Source organism: Phoca vitulina, unplaced genomic scaffold, assembly GCF_004348235.1.
Source record: "Phoca vitulina isolate PV1807 unplaced genomic scaffold, GSC_HSeal_1.0 scaffold50, whole genome shotgun sequence".
NCBI classification, from domain to species: Eukaryota; Metazoa; Chordata; class Mammalia; order Carnivora; family Phocidae; genus Phoca; species Phoca vitulina.
In genome coordinates this window covers 5,591,057-5,608,592 of record NW_022589753.1, presented here as the reverse complement: position 1 = coordinate 5,608,592, position 17,536 = coordinate 5,591,057, and the positions used below count along the sequence as shown (strand labels likewise).

Genomic DNA, 17,536 nt, shown 5'->3' with positions numbered 1-17,536 from the left:
AGAGCCCCTTCCAAATTTTAACACAAGCCAGGTTACAGCTGCAAATGCCTGCAACCCATGCTCCTTTCCCGAAGCACTCCCTGAAGGAAATTTTTTTAAACTGTAACAGAATCTTTTTCTAATACTCTACAGTGGTAGGGCCTGTTCTTAAGGGGCAAGAGGAGAGATCTTAATGCCAAACACTTGTCAACAAAAAGGACAGCCAGATGGTATAAAGCAAAAACTACACAGCCTTCTCCTGACTCTTCAGCTATATTAACAAAAGCCACTTTTATACACTGAGTCCAGTAATGACCGGTTTCCAAGTTTTTATTTTTATTTTTTTAATTTAGCTTCGAAGATTAAAACAAATTTGCTTCTTTCCTAACCTGGGCCAGAGAGGAACATGCATCACACGCCCCCTAATGCCAGGCGGCTTCTTTTTGGAGATCCCAAAGGAACTGCTGGATTTCCCTAGAGGGGCCAGGGGGGCCGGGGGGGGGGGAGATGGTAGGGGGCTCTGGCAGATTCGGTCTGCAGGACTCACATCGCCTGGGTTCCATTTCAGAGAGGGTAGCCTGTTTTGAAATCCAGAATTAAGTCTACACAGAGGAGTCGGGGGCTTGTTCATCCAAACCAGCTTACAAATCTCGCCATTGAACCCAAGGGGCCCCGGCCGACGAGATGTGGGTCCCCCGCTGTAGCTCAGCTAGCAGCACACGGGGCTTCGTGGGACAGGCTGGTCTTTGTCATAAGGTGGGGTCTGAAGTCCTCATTCTCCGCATCTGGTTTTCTCCCACATTCTCCTCTAGCTCCCGCTCTAGTTTAGATCCCACTCAGCCTGGCAGAAAGCTTGAATTCCAAGGAGAAGGACTTAGAGGAACAAAAACCAGTTTGGCTGCAGACAGAGGGAAGAATAAACGCACCAGGTCTGCAAAAGCCTTCAGAATCTGGTCAGAGGTCCCCCAAGCAGGGCAGGACAGCAGCGGTATGCAGTGGAGGGAGGAGGGGGGCATGGAGAAAGTCAGCAGCCCCCCAAAGCTGCCCCCGCGCCCCCCGCGCGGGTTACCAAATAATGATCTGATACGGACGAATGACATTTTCTTATTATTGGATGAAGTGTGAGACTAAATGCACCTTTAGAAAACTTTGTATGTTACAGATCAATTATGATTTGCAGTCCAAGGAAAATCAGTGTGCTTCCTCAGCAAATTTAGCTTCCAGATTAATCTCCTACACATTCCCCTCCACCCCCACTGCCACCCCCAGGCCCCTCCTATGGAGAAATTCCGGAGCCCTCGACAGAATGGAAGGGACAGGCGGTTTATTCCTGTGCTGTTGCTGAGCAGAAATGAAAGGCCACCCTTAAAGCATCTGTAGGAGGAGTCTTGCCAAACTGCAGGCCAGGTCTTCACCCAACTAATGACCTCGAGTTTTAGGGACAGCAAGGGAAAGAAAACAAGGTCAGCGCACTCTGTGAAAAGCCACTGCGCCATCTAATTTGGAGTGATGTTCCAGAAAGCAAGACCTGAGAAAGTCAGGACTGTCCCACAAAGCCCAAAGCCGGCCCGACTGATTAAGAGGCTCAGACAAGCCGGTCTTTGTCCTTTCAAGATGAAAGAAATGGGGCTAACGGGTTGAAAGGTGTGTGTACAGGCGGAGGAGAACCACCCAGCTGTGGCCTTCTCAAACAAGTCCCAGCTTGCTCCCACCACCCAGGGGGAGCGAACAGCCCTGCCCCAAGGTTCCCAGAGGCGCCCAGTCAGCAACCTCCTCCTGCTCTTGGCTGGGGGGAAGAAGCCCTGACCACGCTGCTGCTCCATAGAAGCAGGGTGCTTTTCTGCACTGGGTTAGCAGAAACCAGGGCTTACAAATGCCTTTTTAATGACCCCAGCCTGGCTCTGAAGACCACCAGTACCCGCTGCATTCACGGGGAGCCATGGGTACCCAACAGAACAGAAGATACCATAAATCCCTCACCAGAGAAAGGGCCTGGCCCAGGCTAACCACCGGCTTCAGTATGGCTACAGAGCCCTGCTTTAATTTACATATATGTATGTATATATATATATATATATATATATATATATATTTGGAATTTTTCTTTAGTTTCTGGTTTAGGTCATAAATACACATTGTAAAAAAAAAATTTAAAAAATCACACAGACAAAAGTGCAGACAATGAAAAATCAGAAATCAGACCCCAGGTCCCACTCCTAAGCCCCAGCCCCAGTCCTGCCCCGCCCCCCAGTAAAGTCTATTTCCAGTTCACGGTGTCTTCTTCCAGTGGGAACAGATGATATACAAGCACATACGTAACCTCACGGATCTGCACCTTGCTTTTTTCCACCTCATACATCCTGCAGATTGTTCTAAACCGGGACATATGGAGCTGCCTCCTTCTAACTGGCTGCTTAGTATAATTTAAACTTTCTTGAAGTTGTTTTGGCATCTAAACCTCCCACCCCTTGCTCGCTGAAACTCGTTGCACTATTTGACTTTTTGGCTATTATTAAGGGCAGACAATGGCGACCCGGGAACTCGCGCGCCTTATCTGGGGCTGGAAGCTTTGGGGTTGATCCCCGCTTCCCCGCTCCTCCACCCACGCCCCACGCCCCCAGCGGGGGGCTTCGCTATCCCGCCGCTGTTGACAGGGCGCCCGTGGGCGTGAGTTTGCTGTCTTGACTCCGTTCGGATTTTCGCAGCAAGTTACACACGTAGAATGAAATCGGCTCAGGAACAGCGCTATCGGGGTGTGTTATCTCGGAAACCAAATATTTGATCATCAGTCCTACAGCGCGCTGCCGGGGGTTAGTTTGAGCAAGTCTGGTGAATGTGCGTGCACGGAGGGAGGAGGGGCCACCGCGCCCCCGCGGCAGCGCCAGCCTCCGGTCCCCGGGGCCCCTGCGGCTCGGGGAGTGAGCTAGGTCCCCCGGCCGCCCCCGGCAGCGTCTGCTCCGAGATCCCGCGCCACTCAATCGCCCAAAGCCGTGGTTTGCGCGCCACACGTGATAAACGCTGAAAATGGATTCTGCCCGCCTGGGACCTATCATTAAATATTTAAAATAGAAAGCTCGCAATGGTACCGTTTCTCCCCCAGCTCCCGCCGGGAGAGCTGAGAGCCGGGGGGGGGGGGGGGGGGCGCCGGGTCGCAAGGAGAGGGGCCCGGAGACACTGGCGGCGCGCGGCACGCTAAGGCGGGCGCACCGCGAGGGGACAGGTAGGGCTGGCCAGGGCGGGGAAGGGGGCGCGACGCCTGCGCTGCCAGGTCCAGACAGGGCTGAGAGGGGCCCCGAAAGGGCGGGAAGGCGGCTTCGCCCAGCAGGGCCCTTTAAATCCAGGTAGCAGGGGCCGCGCGGGCCCGGCGCAGCTCACATGACCCAGCCCCGCGCTTTGAACTGAGCCGCGGCGGGCCCGGCGCCTCCAGCCCCAGAGGTGCGGCCGCCGACTTAACCCGGAGGGGGCTTCGGACCAGCCCTTTCCTCCGCCTCACTCCCACAGGACAAATGAGCCCGGTTCGCCCTACCTGGGGTGCGCACAGCTTGGGGTCCCCTGGGGCCGGGAGTAGGAGACCCTCGGCCAGGCACTGCGGTTTTGCAAACGGCCCGGAGTGTAGAGATGGGCGGACTGGATGTAAGAAGTGGCCCCCTCCCAGTCCCAAAGCGCCTCCTGACCTAGACGCCCCCCCCCCCCCCCCGCCTCCCTCCTGCCCTCACTCACCGAGGTTGACGAAGCTCATGACCATGTCGGCGTCGGTGAGGAAGTGGCTATCTTGCAGGCTGGCCAGAGGGGGGCCCTGGGTACTGAAGACGGCCTTGTAGGGGTAGGAGAAGCCCTGGCCGTCGGGCCCGCCGCCCTCCTCCACCGCCATGGCATTGTACAGGTCCAGCATGAACATGGGCGCCGAGTTGTGCTTGCCCTGGAGGTGGGGGCGCGGGCGATGGGGCAAGCCCAAGATAGAGAGGATCTCGCGCTGCATCTCCCGCCGCTCCTGGCTGCGGAGGCGCCGGTGGATGAAGCTCGAGTGCACCTCGTTGTCCAGGCTGAAGTCGGCCAGGGCGGAGCGCAGCAGGAGCAGGGGCGCCCAGAGCGCCACGAAGCTGTGCGGCGCCGCGGCGCGCAGCGAGCGCACGTGCATCGCGCCGGCTCTACGCGCGACCCGGGCTCCGGGCACCCGGCACCGGGGGCCCCGCGCCGCCCCAGGTGGCGGAGGGGGGCAGGCGGCCGTCCACGCCGCTCGGTCACTTGCTGCAGACGGGCCCCGCTGCGCCCGCGCCAGACATGGCCCCTCCCCGGCCGGCTGCGCTCTGCCCGGACCCCCGCCCCCCGCTCGGCGCTAGCCCCGGGGGCCCCTCGCCCGGCACTCGCCCGGGCGCACCGCGGGGCTTGGAAACCGGCTGGAGCGAGCGAGCGAGCGAGCGAGCGAGCGAGCAAGGAGGCGGGCGCGGGTGGGAGGAGCAGCCAGCAAACCTAGGAGCCGGGAGAGCGAGCGCCGGGGAGGCAGCGAGGCGGCGGGCGAGCGAGCGCTCCTTTCTCCCGCTCCGCTCGGGCGGCGGCGACCCACTCTCTTCCGAACTCCGGCGCGGAGAGCAGGGGCCGCGAGTCGCTCTCCCAGCCGTGCGCGCCCTTGATCGCACGAGAGGCCGCCTCGGGAGCCTCAGACTGGTACGCGCTGGGGCCTGGGAGGAGGAGGAGGAGGACGGGCTTCCAGGGGCCCCTCCCGCGCCCGCGGCCTCCCACCTGCCCTCGGCCCCGCCCTCCCCCCAGCTGCGCCCAATGGGTTCATTCATTCCTTCTAGTGCGCTCTACAAATATTTACCGAGTGCCCACGCGGTGCCCAGCGCCCGGCCGAGCGCCGCGGGGATGCGGAGGGAGGAATCCGAGCCGGCCCTGCCCTCTCGGGACTCGAAGTCGGGACAGGGAGGAGGCCTGAGCGGGACCCGTGCGATTCGTTTCGGGCTGAGGTGGAAGAAGCTGGGGGAGTGCGGAGGCAGCGCAGCAATCGGAGAAGGCTTCCCGGAGGAGGTGACCCCAAGTCCCTCTCGTCCCTCTGCTCCACCACCGCCCCATTTACTCCAGCCAGGCGGACCCCTCCGCGCCTCCCGGAACTTACGGCTGGCTTGCCTTTGCACTTGCCATTCCTTTTGCCTGGAATTCTCTCCCTTCCGTTTAATCCCTCCCACCCCCGTCTGTGCCTAGCTCCGACGGCCAACCCTCCACCTCCCGGTGCCGCTCGGGTGCCACTTCCTCCCGGACCAGGAGAGACAACGTCGCCTCCCCTCCTCACCCCTGCGCGCATTTGTTTTATTTACTTCAACTCCCCTCACCGTCTGGAATTACTGTTTGAGTTATTCGTGCCTTCCTTACTGTCTTGTGTCCCCCACCGGAAACGGAGCCGGGGCGGGGGGGGGGGGGGGGGGGGGGGGGGGGTAGGGCGGGTTTTTCTCAGTCTCCTGTGCACCCGCAGCACCTTGAACCCAGGTCCTGGGAGCGGCTGGGGCTGCACCATCAGTATTTGTAGAAATGACTGAAATTGTGCGGACTGCAGGATTTCTCCCCCTCTCCTCCCCTTGTGCGCCCGGCTCATTTCCAAGCACTCCTGGGCCTGAGCCTACATACCCTGTCCCCTACCCCACTCCTGCGTCTGCCCTTCCCCATCAGCCCCTGGCTGGCGGTGTCTGAGAGCCCGCAGCCCCCCTTGCATCCAGTCCACCTCTGAGGCGCTGGGCCTGAGACCTCCCCAGACAGCTTCTCTGTCTTCCCTCCCAGCATTCATTCATCCCGGGAGCATGCTGAGCCGCTTGGAGCCCAGCATAGACTGGGCCCGACAACTTGGAGCATGCTTTGAGACCTTAAGTGAATTACTGCTCTTCAGGAACCCCATTTCTTCATCTCTAAAAATGGGAGCAAAATAGCTCTTTACCCAGAAGGCAACTGAGGCCGTGGGTACAAGTTCAACCTTGCCTTCTTCCCCTGCTGGGGCTGCCCAGAAGAGGCAAATCCACAAGCTAGGGGTTCCCAGATGATGGGCTAGATGGAGGGGCACCACAGGACGTTTCGGATGAAAGGTGAAGGGCTGAGTTTGGGAGACAAGGGTTGGCGGGGGCAGTCTGGCTTAGCCTCACATGGGGACAGGAGAAAGCTCCAGGATTGGAAAAGATAAACCTGGTATTCTAGAGTTTTCTGGAGCAGAGAGGGTTCTGCCATGCCGCCCTCTGGGGGCTTTTGGACAAGATGGCAGCCTGAGGGGCCACGTGGGTGGATACGTGAGGCCAGAGGCCAGGCAAGGAGGAGAGAGATGCAAGGTGCAGATCATAGCCATTCCTATCACTCCCTCCGGCCCTGTTACTGAGGCCCCCGGCTTCCAGATGGAACAGGTCCTGAGCCCCCAGGCCCAGGGCTGGGCCTCTGCCCACCCGTCAGTCGAGGCACTTTGAAAGCCCCCTCCACCTGCCCTTTATCCATGAACTCCTTCCTTCAACAGAAGTTTGCGAAGTCCTTCCTGGGTGGCAGGCAGGGTGGGCTTCGTGGGTGTGCAACCTGCCTAGACGCCCAGGCCTGCACGCTCAGAAGGGCCTCACGCTTGGCTTTCTGTTCTGCTGCTTCGGTATTGCCATTCTTCGGAATCTGTGAACAGAAGGCCCCTGCTTTCCTTTTGCACCGGGCCCTGCAAATTATGTGGCCCATCCTGGTGCCAAGCACCGTGCTGGGCGCGAGGGTACCGTGTGAGGCTGCCTCCATGCCAAAGCTGGCGTTTGGCCCAGGAGACAAAGCAGCAAGCTTCAATAGGATTTGGGGGCAGGAGGGGTGGCAGTGCTGTCCCCCGATGCTCTCAGGGAAGGAGGTGGTGCTCTCAGCAGCTGGAGCCGGGCAGCACAGGGAACACAGGAGGGTCAGGGAGGAAAGACGCGGATGGGCATCATGGTGGGGGGAAAGCTAACACAGGGACCTGTGGGGGCAGCCAGAGCAGTGCTGGCCGCCCGTGTCCACCGCTGAGGGTGCGACCTACATCATCTTGGCTGGTGATAAAGACAGGGCCAAGTCAACAGGGTGAGGTGGTGGGGGGGGGGGGGGGGGGGGGGGGGGGGGCCAGTTGGGGGGGGGCGATGGGAAGGGGATCTCCTGGAGGAGACGCTCTGAGCTGAGTCCTGGAAGGATGAGGAGGGGACAGCTTTCCCAGGGAAAGGCATCCTAGGCAGAACGACCAGCAGGCGCACAGGCCCTGCAGAACGAGGGACAGACGCCAGGCTTTGTTGCCCCTGAGCTGCCCCATGCCCCGGGGCTGGCCCTTCAGAGGCAAAATCATTGCAACTGCTGTGCGCACTTCCAACACCAGCTGAGATGAAGGAGGTTACTTTCTTCCCAAAAGCAACGGCCGTCTCTGCTTTTCAATCCACTCTCAAGTCTTCTGGGGGGATTCTGATAGGCATTGGGGGCTGGGGGCTGGGGGCGGGGGCGGCAGGTAGTGGTACTACCGATTTACATGTGAAAACAACTGGTTGCTCTGCATCTACCCTGTCCCCCCTCAACCGGGAAGGCCCTGAAGCAAGGATTATAGTGTCCCCCCCACACACACCCCCACCCCCATGCATCCTACCTGAGCCCATGGGAGCCTGGCACACCGCAGGTGCTCAATAAGTACCCACTGAGTGAATAGCGGTAAGCACAGCCAACACCTAAAGAACACCGTTGGCTGAGGACCTACTGTGCAGGCGCCAGGCTGAGGTGTCTCCCAGACCCCTCACCCCAAGACCCTTCCTCTGGGATGCCATCTTTTCTCATGCAAGATGAAGAGAAAACATGCTCTCCATATCCAAGACCTGGGCAAGATAAGGTTCTCTCTGAATTCCCACAACCTCATTTAGGCTTATCTTTCCTGTAATCCATGCTGGGGAGGGGGTGTCCCTATTTTCCCTGCTTCCTCCCCCACAGGAGTGCCCAGCACTGCCCCAGGCCCTCAGGGAAGGCTTGCTTGATTACAGAACGAACGAATGAATGAATGCAAACACACAGGCAAGAAATATCTGGCTGGGAATACGTCAGATGCTGCTTTGAGAGCTGAGGACGCCAGCAAACTCTTCGAGAGTGTATAGAGAAAGTCGGGTGGGAGCTAGCTTCCTGGCCCTGGGAGCCTGTCTGTCTGGTTTCACACCCCAGGCCTGCCACTTGTACTCATGTCTCGGAGATTTAAACTCTCTGAGCCTCAGTTCCCCCATCAGTATAATGGGAGCCTATTAGTGCCCATCTCCTTGGGTCACTTGTCTCCCAGGGTTGCCAGGAGGATTTGTAAGTGAAATCAATTCATGTCAAGTGCTTTGCAAGGTGCCTGGGGCACAGAGAAAGCGTTTGATCAATGTGTGTTACCATCTGGATGAAAAGGAAAATACGTTAACAGGAAAGCCTTCTAAGTTAAAAGTAACAACACAATTCTTCATGATGGTCTGCTTTTGGGCCAAGCAGAGAAAGGCACATTTATCCTGACTATGAGAGATCCAGAGCAGGGGTGAGGGGTGAGAGCAGGAGAGCAGAGCGGGAGCCCAGTACTGGTGACGAGAGGGCAGTGCTTGCATTCTGATCCCCTCATTGTCCCCCAGCAGCCCTCCCGTGCCATCCAGGGCCCAGAAACCTCCTTGGGGCCTCTCTCAGTTCCCAGCAGCCAGCAGCCAGCGCCCCAGCCCCCACCCCAGTTGTGGTTCCCCTAGCTGGGCACCCAGCGCTGGACTCCCCGGCCGCCGTAACCGGATCTGCCCTAGTCTGCTCCACACCTGGGGCCAGCTCCGCCTGGCTGAAAGACAGCCTGGAAGCGTGAGGGGTATCATTGTGTCTGGCCAGCCCAGCCGAGTGTCCACACCCTGCGCTCGCCGGCCTCCCAGCACCGGGCAAGGAGTTTTCATTTCATACATCATCAGTCACATCTTGCCGAAGCGATTTTGACCAAGTCAGCATGTGTCTCGAAGGCAATAAAAAAGAACGGAATCCTGCTGACGCTCACATTCAGCAGGAGGTAGGGAGCTCATCTTCACCGTGGTACCATCTGCCCTGGAGGAAGTTCAGCAGGCCGAGGGGCTCCCCGGGGGCGCCCTCCCCAGCCAAGGCAGTCTGGGAGCTGTTCCCCCTGTCCACCCACCTGGCCAAGGCCTGATGACCTGGGCCTCAGACACCAGCAGGGAATAGGAGGCCAAGGGCCTCCTCATGCACAGGCTTTAAACTCCTCGAGTGCAAATCCTTGTGTGTGTCCACTTACCCTGGAGAGGAAATTATTTTAGCACACCTGTAATGAAATGTTGCTTTCCATGCCAATCTTTCATTGCACTGGAGATACAGACTCAAACTTGCTTACTCTGGGGCTTTTTCTTTGCATGATTTTTTAACCAGAGGGGTAAAATGCTGAACAGCTTCTTTGCACAATTTTTTAACCAGAGGGGTAAAATGCTGAACGGCTTCTATCGGTCTTAAGTACATTCGGCAGGAGCCACAGTTGCAAATGGAAAACACAGACACACACACACACACACACACACACACTCCAGAGAAAGCTGATCTCTGCATCTCCCAAACAGCTAGGAGGAAGCTTCAGTTTTGTTTATCACTCGCATGGCTGTTATTTCTTCCTCAGTTGGAGGAGCTGCTTTTGAGCATTTACTATTCCCGGTTCAGCTTCGGAAGGAGCCCTTTCCTGCTTTCCCAGACGTGAATAAGAGCAGCTGACGGGTTTGAAGCCAGGCACTCTATGCCCTACACTGCCTAAGCCCGCGTCACCCTCCAACGTGCAGGGGGCTGTTCGACTTCTCAGGCTGCAGAGTAGACCGAGATTCTGACAGCGACTTGCCCAATGTGATGAAGCCATTATCCGAAGCTACACTTGTCCACGCAGCCCAGGCTCTTAAACTTTACCTGGTGGTTTAGTGATCTGGGAGCAGATCGTTTTTCCCCCTTTGACCCGAAAGCAACACTTCCCCATCCTGGTTGTGCACACGAATTCCCAGGGAGCTGTCAAGTAAAGGAGACCCCGCACGAGACAGACACAACATCAGGAGGCAGAGGACACGGGGCCCAGATATAACAGGGAGGGCTGGGGAGAGGGTGACCTGAAAACCACATTTCCGTGGGGGCTGGGGGATGCCATTCAGGTCTTGGATTCTAGGGGTGCCTGAGTGGCTCAGTCGGTTAAGTGTCCGATCCTTATAGACTCTTGATTTCAGCTCAGGTCATGATCTCAGGGTCGTGAGATGGAGCCCCTCGTCAGGCTCTGTGCTGGGCATCAAGCCTGCTTGGGATTCTCTCTCCCTCTCCCTCTGCTCAGCCCCCACCCCCAGTCTAAAGAAAACAAACAAATAAACAAACACATTCTAAAAAAAGGAATTTTAGTCTAAGGTTACCACCTAGTTCTAATTTTTAAGAGAAGCCAAAAATCTGTTTGTATCTGACAACTCTCCATGTGTATTGGCAACTAACTGAATTTGTTTAACGGTTAGACCAAAGAAAACCCATCTACCAGTCAGATTCTGGACTCCAGTGTGCCTCTGGCCTTATAAAGGGCTCTGCTGGGTTTGGAGGGTATATCGGCCTCCCCACCCCCCAAACCGAAGGACCCCCAAGGTCTGTGCATTTCAAAGCAACTCCATTTTATACACTATTTGTGGAACATTCAGTGAGCGAGAGAGGTGGGAAAGACCTACCAGCCTCCCCACCAGACCCTAACCTTCTCCAGAGTCCCTGTCCCACTGACAGTCTCTGTCCCACTGACTCCTGCTATTTGGCCCTGGTAACTGATCTTTCCATAAACTCACCCTCCCCCCAGCTCAGAAAATTCACCCACAAACATCAACATCCAGAATTCTTTCTTGAGGAGGTAGGGTCTTCATTGTCGTTGCTTCCAAGTGTCTCTTACCTCCACGCTGCACCTGGGACTTTGTGTCCGGGGACTGTCCCATCTTGGGAAGCAGAGCCTGTCCCCCGGCCAGGAGCCGCACAGCCCAGAGATGCGCTGTCCCAGCCTGCTTTGCAAGCAGAGCATGTGATCAAGTCCCAGCCTGTCAGATGCAGTTCGTCTGCACCTGAACCACTCTGCAAAGCCATTTGGAGCCATGTTCCCAACTGCAGAGCCCCCCAACCTGGTTCTTTGGCCTTTCTGAAAGTTCTGTGAGCCCCCCAAGATCCTCTGGTGAACACCTTTCCTGTAGCAGTCAGCCCCAGATGGTTCTGTTGCCTGCAGCTATGAACCCCGCAGGATGCAGCAGGGAGCTCAGAAGGGGCCATGGAAATCATGTCCATCCAAAGTTTACAGACCTTCCCTTTTTTTCAGCAGCTGAAACTTTTGATCAAGGAAGCTTTTCACAGACGCTCAACGTAGAAAACAGAGCTTCTGTGGTTAAACCAAGCAAGAAAGGGAGCTAGAGTTGCTACATTTAACAAATAAAAATGTAGGATGCCCAGTTAGATCCGAATTTCAGATAAACAATGAATAATTTTTAGTCTAAGTATGTCCCATACTTTATTGAGACACACTTATACTACGAATTTATCTCTTTGTTCTCTGCAAAGGATGTTTGATAGGTTAAGCCACGATGTACTGGGTTTCAGTCAGTTATAGCCAAAATCCTACAAATATGTGGTTCATGTCCTTCAGCTTGAAGATAGAGAAATTGAGACCCAGAGAAACACTGTGGGGCCCAAAGTCTCCCAGTGAGTCAGGGCAGAGCTGTCATTCAAATTCGGGCTCCTGGCTCCCAGGGTCCTAGAAGCTCTTCACTCCCCCGCATCATGCATCTCTCCATCTCTGCTCCTTCTTCCTTCTCTTGCTGTTCCTTCTTACTCTCTTACTTCTCTACTCTTACCTCCTCACTGTGTTCCTGCCCATTTAAAAGAAAAAAATTCTTCCTTCTACTTTGCAGTTTATCTTTATTGCCTCCCCCCTTGGTAAACCCTCACTGCAAAATAGGTTAGTCCTGAATCGCGTAAAAAGATAATTTGGGAAAATGAACAGATTTGACCTCACCTTACATATGATGCAAAGAATAATGAGGGTCAGCACTGATGAATGACACAGCTATCTGGTGCTGGGCACATTGTAGATTATCTCAAATCTTCTAACAGCCCTGAAATTAGATGCTCTGTCTCCCATTTCACAGATGAAGATATCAAGGCACAGAAGTCGAAGAGCTTGGCCAGGACAAAAGGGAATGCCAGCATTCACACCCTGGGCAACCTGCTTCTGACTCCCTTGTTTCTTCCAGCCACACCTCTCCATAAAGCCAGCCACAACTTTTATTTCCATGGCTCACACGGTGACAGACCACTGAGTAAGGCTGCCAGATTTAGCAAATCAAAATATAGGACACCCAGCTAAATTTGAATTTCCGATAAACAATGACTAATTTTTAAATATAAGTATGCCCCAAATTGTGTGGGACATGCTTATGCATACTCACCACCCCCTGACATATATAGTTACGTGTCTATTGGTTTCTTGTCTCTCCCCCACAGGAAAGTGGGCAAGGATTTTGGTCTGACTCGTTCACTGCCCTAAACAGAGCCCAGAAAGGGTCTTGCACGTAGTAGATGCTCAAAAAATATTTGCCAAGTGAGTGAATGACCTCCCTGAGAGCACATCTTGGTTTCTGTCTGGAACATCGCCTGAGTCAGAATCAGGAGCTGGGACTGTCACTGATAACCCGTCACTGAGGCACTGAGTGATAGTGGGCATGCGCCTGAGGGGCTCATCATAGAGCCCAGTGTCACCAGGGAGATCGGGTGACAAAATGGCCTTGACAGATGGATCTAGACGGGAACGGCCATGTGTTCAGGTGTTCAGGCATGGCCAGGGAGAGGCTGAGAACAACAGCTGGGAAGGCTTCTCTGAAAGGTGATGTCTGGGAGCCAGGCATGTGATGCACAGGGAAAGGGTGCTCCCGGTAGGGGCAGCTGTAAATGCAAAGACCCCGAGGTGACTCCCAAGAGCATCTGGGCTACCTGACTTCAGGAACACCTTCTAACTCCAGCTTTTCCTGGGGCCCGATGGTTCCCTGTGCCCAGATCCCCAGACACCACCACATTCTAGGGGTGGCTTGCGTGGGTGCTTAATTCTTACAGCCAAAAGAAGTCAGCCCAAACCCCTAGCCTGGGCCCCTGTCCTGCAGCAGAGTCCAGACATGGGTATTGCTGCGTGCTCCTCCGCGGGTGGGCTGAAGCTCAGCATCCTCATCGGCCAGACCCGTCCCTGGCTGGCCGCCTCTGAAGAGCGCGCTCCCAGGAAGCTATCTGCAGTTACAAAACCAGGAAGCATGATGTTCCCAGACATCAAAGAGGTTGCAAAGATTGCAGTCACCTCAAACCCAGACCTCTTCCTGCAGCTGCTGTTTAGATACCAAGTCCGAGGATTTTTCTTCAGGGCTCCCATGAATGGTAGAAGCTGCCACCCCCACCCCCACCTCCCGGCTGTAATCTGTCCCATGTCCCTCCATGTCTCTGGCACGATGGCCCTGATTTTGTTTTTATGGGGTAATATTCTTTGATTCCCAAATGCCTTGTGGGAACTTGCTGGAGGTTGGGGGTAGGAACCAGAGAAACAAAAGGATGATTTACAGGGCTTCAAAAGCTTCATTATAACCAGAAAATTTAATTACAGACATTTGGTTGTTTCGTTTCCATTTTTGAAGGAGGAAAAAAAAATCAGTTGAGTGTGGCCACACTGAGTCCCTCTTAGAGGTTAGTTCAAGGCATCTGTGACTTCTGCAATCCTTGTTGGCATTCAGCGATAAACAGGCTGAGAAGATAAAGCCATCCTGTGTTTAAAAAGGGGGTCTGTCTCTGAGGCAGAAATTTTATAGATAAAACAACGGAATGTGACTCACAGAGGTCATCTAGTGAAAATGGCCCTGTGTGAGGGGCGCCTGGGTGGCTCAGTCCTTAAGCAGCTGCCTTCGGCTCAGGTCATGATCCCAGGGTCCTGGGATCGAGTCCCGCATCAGGCTCCCTGCTCAGCGGGAAGCCTGCTTCTCCCTCTCCCACTCCCCCTGCTTGTGTTCCCTCTCTGGCTGTCTTTCTCTCTGTCAAATAAATAAAACCTTAAAAAAAAAAAAAAAAAAAAAAAAAAGAAAATGGCCCTGTGTGGACACAGATCTCCTCACACAGGAGCTGAACCCTAAAACAGACAGGAAGCTTGCGGGGCAGGGGGAGCTAGATCATTCTCTGCATCTGGCTTTCGAGGAGCTACCTCCAAGCTCCATTTTCCAGAGGAGTTTGATGTTGCGAATATCCCCTCCCCTCCACTGCCATCTCCCGGCCTGCACCGCCTTTCCTCTTTCTGTCCATTCATCAAACGTGCGCACGCAGTGCATGGAAAAGGACTTCCTGGTCGGGTCAGTTTAAGAAATGATGAGCTGGAGAAAAGACAAACAGGTTTCTTCACTTCCGAGCTTGTCAGTCTGTAATTAGAGTACAGTGTTTCCCTGAGCTGTTACTTTAAGTCAGGAGTGTATCCAGTGCCAGGGACAGGAGCGCAAGCCGAGGTGGTGCCTCTCAGAGGGAGAGGTCCTGTCCAGGCAGCGCTGGGTCCCGGGGGCGCACAGGGCAACCTCTTCTTTGTGGCTCTCTTCTCTCCATCTCTCTAGCTCTTTTGATTCGGCATCTGTCTGAATGTTGCCTTCATTATTTCCCACCACGGATTGGCGTCCTCTGCACGGCAGGGGGACTCAGCCCCTGATTATTCCAGATGGACAGTGCTGGCTGGTGACCCTGGTGGAGAGGGAGAGCTTCTTGCTTCCAAAAAAAAAAAAAAAGGACATTCAGGTCTTGGGCCAGGAAACGGAGCACCTGAATTTCCCGGTCTAGGTCACCTGCCCTCCCCAGAGTCAGGATGGAGGTCCAGGCACTGGGTCAGCCCCACCAGAGACGTATGCCATGGGGCAGAACCGGGAACGCCAGTGTATAATTCAGTCTAGGCCTGAGCATCAGGGGGGCAATGGTGTAAGCCCCAGTCCAAGTCTGAAGGCCCAAGAGTCAGCAGGGTAGGTGTCCAAAGGCAGGAGGAGACGGATGTCCCAGCTCAGCCAGAGACAGCGAATTGGCCCTTCCTCCACATTTTCAACGTGTGCAGACCCTCAGTGGATTGGATGACGCCCACCCACATGGACGAGGACGGGCTTCTTTACTCCGTCTACCAATTCAAATGCTAATCCCTTCCAGAAACACCCTTACAGACACACCCAGAAATAATGTTCTACCAGCCATCTGGGCATCCCTTAGCCCAGGCAAAGTGACACCTAAAATTAACCAACACAGGGGGTAAGAAGGCTCCACCCCAAACTTCTACAAGCACGTGGTGGGTGAGTTTCGGAACCACTACCCAGGGGCGGGAGGATGAGTCCGAGGTCATCCGTGTCCTGGGGGGCAGGAGAACCACAGTTGTGACAGTTTGAACACTACTTACTGTGAAGAAGAGCGCGGAGGTGCTGCTCTTCCTACTCCTTGACAGCTTCCCAAACGTTCGCTGGACTGGAGGGGTCAAGAGTCACTCACATCGCTTTCATGCCAGAATCTGTCACCTGACCCCCGACCTACCCACTCAGGATGCCCGGGAGGGTCAGAGACGGCACGTCTGACTTTACCAACCCTGAATAATGACCACTTCGTAAGACTTCATCACGTGCCCAGCACTGGACGGGTGTTTGAGTTGGTAGGATTGCGCTAGGCTGTGTGTAACAGAAACCTGCCCATAACGGCTTAGCCACAAAGGACATGTGGGTTTCGAACATAGGAAGGGTCTAGGTAGGAAGTCCAAGGCTGATGCAGCTTCCCTGTAAGGACCTTCCTCCTCCTGAGCGCCCTGCTGTCCTGAGCTTGTGGTTTCCACCCTCGGGGTCACACGTTGCCCCGCTCCGGGCATCCCGTGAGTCTTCCAGAATGATGAATGGAAGGAAGAGGGAGGACAAGGGAATGACACGTCTCATCAGCCGGCACAGGGTCCCACAGGCACGCTTAGCTGCCACAGAGGCCAACCCGTGAGTATTTTTGGCTGGCACCATGTTGTTTTGGTAGAAAGGAAGGGGGAGAGAATGGGTCAGCAACCAGGAGCATCTGCCCCACATGCCACCAGCCTGACCTGGTTCACCCTCCTGACATCCTCTTGAGGTAGCGACTGTTTGCATCTAGGCAAGGAACTAGATCAGGGGTCTGCAGACTACGGCCCGTGTGCTGCATCCGGTCGCCTATTTTAGTTAAAGTTTTATTAACACAGCTACGGCCAAATGTTTACATCTTATCTAAGGCTGCTTTCATGTTTAACGGCAGAATTAAGTAGCCGTGACGGAGAGTGTACATGCTGCAGAGTGGGAAATACTCACGATCTGATTCTTTACAGAAAACGTTGATGGACCCCTGCAAGAAACCCTGGTGACTCAAAGTGTGGGTGGGGGACCAGCAGCATCGGGAATACCAGGACCAGAATCTCGGGCCAGCGGAGACTAGAACCTGTGCTTACCCACTGTGTGAGCCTGCACGTTCCCGAGTCCCCATTTTCTCACCTGTAAAATGGACACAATCATCCCTCTCATCTCTCTCCCTCATGTCGCCTGGAGGAATCAGAGAGGCAGTCCCTGGAAGTGCCTGGCGGATGATAATTACTTGAGAAATGGTAACAAGTTGCTGGTGTTGGTCTTCATGTCTCTCTTTTTTTTAAATGTCACTCTCATAATCCATAATCTCAGGAATTTCTTGGGGGATAAAGAAAGACAGGCTCCTGCAGGCTCCTGGTTGCTGGGCACTGGGAGGGAAACAGCCATGACACCGATCTGGTACCGAATTCTGTCTGGGGCTTTTATTCGACATCGCACAGGAATGTTTTGGTCCAGCTGTTGCCCGGTAGCTTTCTGGCTGGTTCTTGCGTGTTTGCACAGGAGGGTCCTCCTCAGGCCTCCGCGGTCACATTTTTCCCCAAGTTGAGTCCCAAACAGTAAGGTTGGTTCCTTTGACTCCTTTTGTTTCGATGTGCTCACGGCGTGCATGAAAATGGTTGTGAGCTGCATCAGGCCCTGCACAGCAAGAAAAGCCTACAGCCCGATGGGCTCACTCTTCTGGAAATGTGGAGGAAGAGTCAACAGGTCAAACGAGATGAGATTCTGAACCTAGTCATCCTTAGAAATTTCATCTTTGCCAATACATAAAATAATAGAATTAAAAACTAATTTAAAAAACCCAAAAATAAAAAAAAAAATGTTTTTAAAGTCTCTTTTAGGTGGTCCATTCCAAAGAATAGGTGGCATTGAACTTTGATAACCCTGAAAGCTGGCCACTAAAGTTCCCATCCCCCCACGACACACAAAAAGTTCCACTTTGGGGCAATTCTCCCTGTTTCCGGAAGGTTCTGGAGGTTTACCACAAAGGCCCCTGCCTGTTTGGAGCTTCTCAGCAGCAGAAAATTACTAACCACAAAAGCTTTCAGGACAGGCATTTAAAATCAACCCAAAGACACTCTTCTTTCACGGGCTTCTGCCTCCAGACAATTTTTCACAGTCCAATCCCACACCGTTCCTCGCAGACAGGATCAGCATCCAAACCA

At 54.7% G+C, this 17,536-nt stretch overlaps 1 protein-coding gene across 1 annotated transcript in view; it reads right to left on the bottom strand.

Moving 5' to 3' along the window:
* The window catches only part of BMP7 (bone morphogenetic protein 7), an 89,879-nt gene extending 85,746 nt beyond the window's left edge, over nucleotides 1–4,133 (bottom strand). The window contains exon 1 of the mRNA XM_032387603.1: nucleotides 3,700–4,133. Within this exon, the coding sequence (XP_032243494.1) occupies nucleotides 3,700–4,117 (418 nt within the window). The 5' untranslated portion in view covers nucleotides 4,118–4,133. The remainder of the gene's footprint in view (nucleotides 1–3,699) is intronic.
* Nucleotides 4,134–17,536: the final 13,403 nt, after the last annotated feature.